We start from the raw sequence: 9,283 nt of genomic DNA, 5'->3' as shown, positions 1-9,283 counted from the left end.
ATCATTCACTTGCCTTAATGTTATCTTAAAAAATAGGATCTGAAAGGATTTCAGGCAATAGCTGAAATACATTTATTTCTGCTTTAAGAAACAGCATCTAATAAGCAGTTAGAAATGAAAATGCAGCCTCTGTCCCCTTGCAAAACACCTCCTGCAGCAGGATCCGGTCTAGGATGACGTATCTGACTATGTCAGTAACAGCAGTTACACCATCATAATAACTCTGTCTCCCCTATGCCTTCAATCGGAATGAACGTATGTTCTGGCACTAAAATAAAGGTGGAAGCTAGCTTTGTTTCTCTTCCACCAAGATCTAGGCAATAACAGACTGCCTGGGAAAGGGCTCAAGATTTCATTTGCTCTAAATACTGAGGTAAAAAGAATGTAATAAAAGCACTGGTTTTCAGTGATCTTTGAGCCAGTGAAAAAGAGCAAAGAGGACAAAAGTCCAAAATGGTCTGGTGTGAGGCTCTATCTAGTGCTATAAAACCCTGTGCTTCAAGTGCAAAAGGCTAATTGAGCTGCTCCAGGCAACAGTGGTGCTTATCTGAGTTAATTTATTTTGTGGCTGTTCTTGCCAACAGTACCTCAGCTACTAGAGAAAGTGCTAGAAGTCTTTTTGTTCCTGTGAAAGGACTTTTTGTCTTAGGCAAAGGGCAGTGTTTACACTTGCTAAGCCTCAGTGGAAGGGGCACACATCTGCAGCATCAAACATGCATGGAGGCTTTTGAAGTTCTCTTTTTTGGCATTTGAGAGCATTTTGGTTTTAGTATCTGTTGCCTATTAAGGTTCAAGGAGCAAAGCTGATGCTGTAGCATATTAAGCAGCTCCTCAACAAATGTATTCCTTTCCTCCCCATTGCTTCTCCTCTCTCCTATCACCCCTATCTCGGATACATGTCACAGTAGCTTGCTAATGGTTTGCATGTGGTCAAAAAGCTCAAATAAATGTGCTGAACTCAAAAGATTGTTGGTAGTAGGACAAAATGATGGTTTCAACAAAGGGGGTAGATGTAGATAATTTGATTGAAGGGAGCATCTTCCCAATTGTCTAGAAAAGATCGGTATGATGCAATTTGGCTCTAGCTAGCCAGGGAAATACTTACGGAAGTTCCTTGGCTGTCATCAAAATAAATCATATGGACCAGAGAGTCTGTTTGGGTACCAGAACTGCTTTAAGAGAGTTGTTTCATATTAGTGAGGATTTTTTTAAAGTCAATCTAGATAGATAACTTTTTTTTTTTTCATGAACTTATGTGAATAGGCTTACTCCTTAAAAAAAAAGGCTTTAAAAGATTAAATAAGCCAGTCATAAGTAGACAAAGCAGACAGACAGAAAAATTAATTAAAATAATCAGTACATACCTGGTTAATCTTGTGTTTTAGTTAAAAAAGGGCAACCCCTCCCCCCCCCCCCCCCCGCCCCAAACACTTCAATTGACACTTAACTTTTTACTGATAGCTTTGTGGTATCAAACTGATTGATTGCCTCTTTCTTGATCCTTCTCCCCTTCCCTACCCAGTGGAATCTTCATTGAGAGAAACAAACAAGGTGGTACTTCTTCCAGTTAATTAAAGTTACTCTACAGAGGGAAGGAAAACACATTTGTATAATGAGAAAAATGCACCTATAGCATATTGTAATAAGAATTTAAGCCAGTAATTCAAAATAAAAAGCTTTTCTCCACTATATCTGTTTAGTTAATATTAAAATTAGACTATATATTAAAACAGGCAGTCATTGTCCTTTTATCTATTAAAAGGTGATCTCTTCAGCAACTTTGGGATACCTCTGCATCTCCAAAAATAAATATAGATATTCTTACATTTTCCTTTTGTTCTCATTGCTTTCATACCTGCATCTGTGACAGAATTTGCTTCACAGATAGGTCCTCCAAAATCTGTAAAATCCACATTTAGGTAAATATATTAGGACTCAATTTGGTGGTTTTTAACCATGCACACACTGAAGGCGTGTGCAGCAATGGAGACACATGAAGGACACAATATCCAAGAGCCATCTGCTGCTGTTGTCCTTGTTTCTGATGTGCGCTGGACCTCATGCAACAGGTCATCGAGTAAGAGAAAAGCTGCTCACTGCAGTTCAAATTGTGGAGGACCTGGGTTCAAAGGAGTCATACAAAGTCTCAGGCCTGAAAAAGGAGATGAGGGAGAGCAACATCTACCTGTGGTTATCTCAGCTTTCCAGGAAATCTCTCATTCTGGATACGCTGCAGAGGAAATGACCCCACATATGATCAGAGACTTCTTATTAAGGGATTCATACCTCTGCCTTATTGCAAACTCCCTTTAAGAGCATGGCTGGATTGCAGCCAGAGCACTTGGTGCCTTGCAAATCTGAGCTCATGAATTAAAAACATCATTCAGCTTGCTGCAAGCAGTAATGTGAAAGTCAGGACATAGGCTAATAGGGAAAACAGGGCTTCAGTCCAGTAGGAAGAGACTGCCAGGAAAAGCCTCTCCAAAAGGGCAGATCTTACTGGAGCTGCGGTGAGGGAGCCTCCGCTTGCACCCCAACCCAGAAGACTCAGGAAGCCTTATTTTGCTGTCAGAGAAGAGGAACAGTAAGCACTGGCTTTCCACACCTTGTGAAGAAGAGGATTGCGATTGCAGATTTGTGGCACCCATGCTGTATGATAAATATTATGCAAAGGCTATGAAAATCTTTACTAAAAGGGCATCTGCTGAACTCAGAGGTTGTGATGAATGCAGAGAAAAAGCAGCAAGCACAAGCTCCTCCAGAAGCTCCAGTTCTACTATCTTTTTCATAATCACAGATGCATTGTCGAGCACTTTCAAGCAGTTGCTGAAATACAGCCAACTTAAAATCATAGTAAATATCTTCCATTTAGAACTACATTTAGCTTCTCTAGTCATCTAGCTGCATAATCCTGATCCCACAAATCCTAATGCTTCTGTAACAGGAGAGCAGCCTTGTGAAAAGAAGGATGTAGGATCTACCTTATTTATTTATTTATTTAAGACCTTTTTAAAATGTGCCCAGTTAATTCAGCATGCTGTGTTATACATAAGCAATGCAGTGTACCTGCTCAGATATAGCTTCTAAGGAGGTATCTACATCTGGCTGTCAGCCACAGGGACAACAGTTTGTTTTCCTTTCCAGTCCAATTTAGATTTGACTGTCAGCACTCTTGTAAACACTGAAATCCAGGTCAATTAAAGTGATATATGACAACTGACCACAATATTTGCACAGTGCTACAGCAATAAGCACAACTTTCCCCAGGAACATTCAATTAATCAATCACATCTCCTATTCCATATATCTGCCTCTCGTTTCCCACTCTATCTTATCATCTTACCAAAGTTTCAGTCCTTTTTTTAAGAGCCACTAAGCCCTCTCCCCATAGAATGGAGTATGATCAAACATATGGCACCACAGCAGTTTACAGAGCTTATTTAAATATTTTAAATTAAATTTTTTCAAGAAGGAAACATTATCTTCAAGGTCAAGCCTTTTCCTGGTTGACAGAAGACCCAGCTACATCACCAATTTTAACAAAGAAGACAACACTTGTTTTCCATCAGACTTCATAAGTAAAGGCATTGATTTTGTTTTAATGAATGTATGCAGATAAAAAAAGGCAGACAGCTTTATGAAAAGGACAATAACCTGCTCAATAGCAGCAGCTGTTTTTAAAAATATGTCCGTGAATGCACAATTAAGACACCCAAATGTCTGCTGATCTTTTTTGCCCAAATCCTGTGCTTACAAAAAGGATTTCTGTCTTCCATTTCCTCGAATATCTGAATCAAAATCTCCTGTTTTCTAATTCCTCATACTTTGTGCATATTGCAGCAATACTGTTTCCTGATATAATCTTCTTTCCAGACAGCTTGATTCCAAGTAATTAGCTACATCAGGATTTCTCCATAGCAAATCAATTGTTGATAGCTTTAGCTCAGCCAGATATAAGCTTTAGCATCATGACGCCTCTCAAAAGAAGTCACAAAAACGGCAAGCGACTATTATAGCAAGCCTCTCAAAAACAAACTATGCTCCCATATATCCAGTGGCCCTTTGACTTTGGTTTTATCTTTTACCCTTTCAATATATTCTCCAAAGACAGAATGAATAAAAATGTGCTCCAATTAATCTTCAATAAGATGTAATTCCTAATAAGACTCCTCCGAATCTGGACTAATTAATCTGAGAAAGCTTGGCAAAGTCTGGTCCAGGTACAACGTAAGCAAAATTTTTAAAAAATGGAAATAGTGACTACAACAATAAGTTCCTATTAATGCAACACTTCAGGCAGGCCAGCCAGTGCAGGACAACCCTACTTTATAACGATTTATGCAAGGAAGGAAGCAGTAAGTAGAAATCAAGGGCCAAGTCCAGAGAAAAGCTGAGCTTTCTGAATTCACTGAGGAGGGTGTTCTACATTTTTCAGGAACTGGTCCAAATGCTTTATCTCCTCTTGTAATAAAAATCTTTAGAAAGTAAATTTCCTGAGGCTTCTGGAGATATGTGCCATTTGTGCCATTAAAAGCATCAAATGAAGTGTTTCACTGACTTTAAGAAGTTATATTTGAAATGAAACAAATCTTTCCCTAAGATTAAACAGGAAGACCTACTGCCAATTGGAAGTTTATTCTCAATTTCAGAGTGTGCAAGTCCAAGCACACAGTGACCAGCTGAAAATAAACTCAAGCAAAGATGTTATTGCATCTTGATGAGCTAGTGCTGGTTAACCAAGTTCTCATGGCTGCCAGCATTCATTCCTATGCCAATCCAATTGCAAGGCAAACACGTTACTTTTACCTGTTCTCACTCTCTCTCAGTATTTGATAAGTTTGGTCACCTTACTTTGAGTTTTAAATAAAGTACCTATCATTTAAAGTTTTCGTGCAGTACCAGGAAACCACATTATCATTTTATTGCTATAAATGTTTATATAGTGTTGCTAGGCTTCCTAGGGGCAAGTCTCTTCCTCCTCTTCCTCCTCCTCCTCCTCCTCTTCCATCACTGCAGCAAAATTTATGACTTTTTCTTCCCTGGGGATTTTAATGTAAAGAGCTGATAGGCCTGTGAAAGGAATTGTAGAGAGCATGGAGAGACACTTCTCAGTACTCAGATTTGTTTTCTTGCACACTCTCTGAAAAGGAGCTGGGTTACCAGAACAACTGAGAATCTTATATAGGCATCATCCTTCCTTTAGTTCTAAAGAGCCGTTGGTATGCACTCAAAGCACCCCTCACCATGCACGAGTGATTGCTGCATATACAAACCAGAGAGTAAAAGCCAAGGCTACTGCTGCATTGAGCACATTCATGTTGTCGTGTTTGTTCTTCTCTTGTAAGACACCACTTGTTGCATAGTCCTGCACTCAGACAGGCAAGATTCTATTCAATGACTGACAATAGATCATTTTTAAAACATTTTTCCTCTTTTTATTTTTATTTTATTTTATTTTTTTCCTGATGGTTGCTACAAGCAAAGGAGGTATTCAGAAACGTAACTGCACAATACAAATACAGGCAGCAAACTAAGTTGATGGCATGAAAGGTGTATCTGAGAACACAGAGTTGACAGAATCAGAGTCAGATTTTGTTCGGGTAGTTTTTAAGATACTCTCCGCAATGACATTGTCATTAGGAAACAGTTTTACTTTCCCATTCTGACCATGCTTTGGTTCATTCACGGGTTCCAGGAAAACCACCCTCTTACCGGTGCTTGCCTTCTTCTCGTCAGCAGGCAGCTCTGGTGGCGGCGTGGAGTTCAGGATGGACGAATGGGCACCGCTTTGGTTGAGCTTTCTCTTTCTCTTTTTTGCCTTACACTGACACGGACATGGGGTCAGATAGAGATAAAGCAGTACTAAAATAATACTGGCTACACAGGCAGCGAGGGTGGTAAAAGCTGTGTTAAATGCTTCGTGAGCATGGGACCTGTTCACTGTGAAATTGCTGACATTTATTCTAACCTCTATGGTTTCATTCAGGAGTCTTTTCTTATTTATTGCAATGCAGGAATACAGCCCGGAGTCCTCCAGCTGGGCATCCGTTATCTCCAGACTCCCATTGTGGAACACCCTGAAGTTGTCAGTCTCCCTGTCTGGCTCCAGCAGCCGGTTGTCTGGGCTCAGCCAAACGAAGTACGTGCCTGCGTCGCTGATCCTGCTGTCACAGGGCACAACCAGTCTGTCGCCAACGTGCGCATCATGAATGAACCCAAAGGCTTGGAAAGAGCTGTTGATGGTGCTTTCTGAGCAATTCAGAAAGTTGTCGTGCAGTAAAGGCAGCTTGTTGTAACCTCTTGGATCCGATCGCAATGAACAGGAGTACTCGTTCCTGAAGTCCACCACAGGGCTGAAGTGCCTCTGATACCAGAAGATCAGCATGGAGTAGAGGGTACAGTCACAATAAAATGGGTTGCCGTGAAGATAAATTCCACTTAGATACTTGGCTGGCACTGAACTCAGGCGCTGAATAGGCATCGCCTGAATGTGATTAAAGGAAACGTCCAGCAACGCCAGTTCTGTCAATTTATGCTTTCCAATGTACAAGTCCAGTGGAAAATGTGAGAGTAAGTTGTAGCTCAGGTACAGTTTTTCCAATTTGTACAATCCTCCAAAGGCTGAAGGCTCTATCTGCATTATGTGGTTGTTGTAAAGCAGGAGCACTTCCAGGGCCCTCAGCTCCTGAAACAAAGGGCTGCCCAGCGACTTCAGGCTGTTGGATGACAAGTCTAGGTACTTCAAATTTGGGGTTGTGGAAAAACTTCCAGTGATAATACTACTAATGCTGTTATGACTGACTATTAAAGTGTTCAGTTTCTCAAACAGTACTGGAACCCATTCAGGTTCCAAAAACCCAATTCGGTTGTAACTCAGATCCAGTCTTTTTATACACTTGTAAAGATTTCCCGGCACCCTGGAGAGGTTCCTATTGGTGCAGCTCACGATGTCGCTGGCGCAGATGCAGGCTGTCGGACACATCCCCGAGGCATTGCCACAAACACTCACTGCAAGAACCAAGAGGCACGCCAGTCCCTTGCAGTTCAACTTAAAAGCACCCAGTAGAGTAGGAATTGTCCAGCAGTTTAAAGACATTGTGACTGTCCTTTAGCTGTGTCCCAATGCTCCTTGCCAGAGATTATACGTGTAGTTAGCTCTGTACTAATCACTGTCAAAGGGGAATACAGAAGTACAGTATATTAACACTTAAGATTCATGACCTGCCTGATTTCTTATTCATGTCTTTGAGCAAATAAAGTGAATTAATCCTTTCTGTTTCACATAGGTAATTTTGAAATCTAGTTCTTCTCAGGTGATGGTTTGGCATTTTTCTATAAACACAAAACTCTTCGCTCTTCTATAAATATTCATATTGCAGATATGATTTTTCCTCTCCAAAAACTGCAACAATTCTTCAGCCCTGAACCATGGAATGTAATTTCAAACAGATCACAAAAATACATCATCAGAAGTGCTCATCTGTGGAGTATTCCTGCATCTCTTACCTGTTTCCAGGTCAGCACGGAAATGAAACTTCTGATGCAAGAAAAAGAAATGCCTTATCTAGAAACGTTCTTTTCTTATCTAATGGGAAGCATTTACATGTATTTCTTTCCAATCAGAAAATGTCACACATTTTCAAGCACAGAATTTTCTCAGACTACTTAAGTTTCTAAATGTCATACAAGTTTTTCTTCTCTCTCTCTCTTTTTTTTTTTCTTTTTTCTGAATCAGTAACTGATAGTGCAAATAGTAATTTTTAAAGTTATTCAAGATATCCTTTGGAATATTTTGCATTCTGTTATCTTTTTTTGTTATCTTTGCCAAAATAACTGTTTGGGACAAATTTTTCCATGCGTGGTGTCTATCTCAAGCAGAAGTTGTCAGAACTTTCAGTTAGAATGAGTCAGCCATTTCTCAAAACTTAGTAAAGCAAAAAAAAATTTTGTTCATACATAAATCTTAAGGACAAAACCAACCATATACCTCCCTGAGAATATCTTAGTGTCTCTATGGTTTGAAAGAGGGACTTGAAATTTGGCGGAGTAGTTACTCTATGCCAGGAGATATGCTCTTTGCCATCTCCTAGGAAAATGTACACATAATTAGCACAGTAATGAACATTTTTGTTCACTCTTGCTCTCCCTGGATACCTGTTAAAGAGTTTGTCCCTGGTGAATCTATGTGCGTTGATTATCTCTATCCTTTCATAGCTAACATGATATTCAGCACATTCATCTCATACTCATTTCTCAAGTGTGATTGACCCTTTGGGACATTACTTGGGCAGCACAGCTCCAGCAGCTAGGCTGCTCTTCTGCTCAGAAGTCGTGGGCTGCTATGGGGGCTATGTCCAAAAAAGGGGGAGATTGGACACTGCAGAGGAGCTAAAGAAGGAGAAGGAGGAAGTAAATTCAAGTGAAGATAAAGCCAAATAAAAGAAGAAACAGTGTATCAGAGTATTGGTGATTCATGAAGAAAGTGTGAGTCTAGAAGAGAAATATTAAGAGCAAGACCTAATGGGTAGAAGAGAACTGAAAGAAGAAGCATCCAGAAAGAGGAAAAACAATACGAGATGCATATAGAAGGAAGGAAGGGCAAAAACAGGGAAGCAGATGTAAATGGAGCATCACTACTGTTACTAGCAAATCAGCTAAGGATGAGGTGGGTTGGAGGCAATAGAAGTCAGCTGAGCATATGATAAGCATGGAAAAAGAGATAGGAAGGTGATAAAGGACAACATGTTTAAGCAGAGGAAGAGAGGCAAGAGTTCAGGAGATGAACCTTAGAACACAATTCTTGGAAGAATTTGCACCTGCTACTTGTAACTCTGAGATCATCTATCCAAGTCAATGTGTTAGGCACCAAGCTCCACTCCCCTTCAGTTCCTTGTTCCTCTTTCTTCTATCCCTTTGTCAAGTTGGCAGTCTTTTTTCTTCTGCTGACCACAGTCTTCTAATCTTAAGTGGCAGAGGATGCAATATGAATCTGAAAAGCTACAGCTTCTAATGACACATTTAAAGCAATGAGGTGAAGGAAGCAACTGGGGAGAATTCTTCTTCCAGAAGAATTTAAAGAATATACATATATATCCCTTATATTTATAAATTTATATTTAAATTTATATAAATATATATTTACATTATATACCCTTTGTACAAGCATTTGCAAAATCAATATTGAGATTTTTGTAAGACTGATAAGTCAAGTGCTCAAGCTAAAGTGTCAGAATTAAGGTCTTCTGTGCCATTTTAAATTTTATATACAGTCTTCAGTTACATG

The 9,283-nt window shown here is 39.7% G+C and overlaps 1 protein-coding gene across 1 annotated transcript; it reads right to left on the bottom strand.

The window, feature by feature from the left end:
• Positions 1–5,432: 5,432 nt before the first annotated feature.
• Positions 5,433–7,219, bottom strand: AMIGO2 (adhesion molecule with Ig like domain 2). The gene has a single exon (XM_010228009.2). It carries the CDS (start codon positions 7,094–7,096, stop codon positions 5,531–5,533), a length of 1,566 nt encoding a protein of 521 aa, XP_010226311.2. The 5' UTR covers positions 7,097–7,219; the 3' UTR covers positions 5,433–5,530.
• Between the last annotated feature and the right edge of the window lie 2,064 nt (positions 7,220–9,283).

The sequence above is a fragment of the Tinamus guttatus genome, unplaced genomic scaffold, assembly GCF_059628265.1.
Source record: "Tinamus guttatus ecotype Peru unplaced genomic scaffold, ASM5962826v1 Tinamus_guttatus_pri_ptg000368l, whole genome shotgun sequence".
In the NCBI taxonomy this organism is placed as follows: Eukaryota; Metazoa; Chordata; class Aves; order Tinamiformes; family Tinamidae; genus Tinamus; species Tinamus guttatus.
This window is presented reverse-complemented; position numbering and strand designations above follow the sequence as displayed.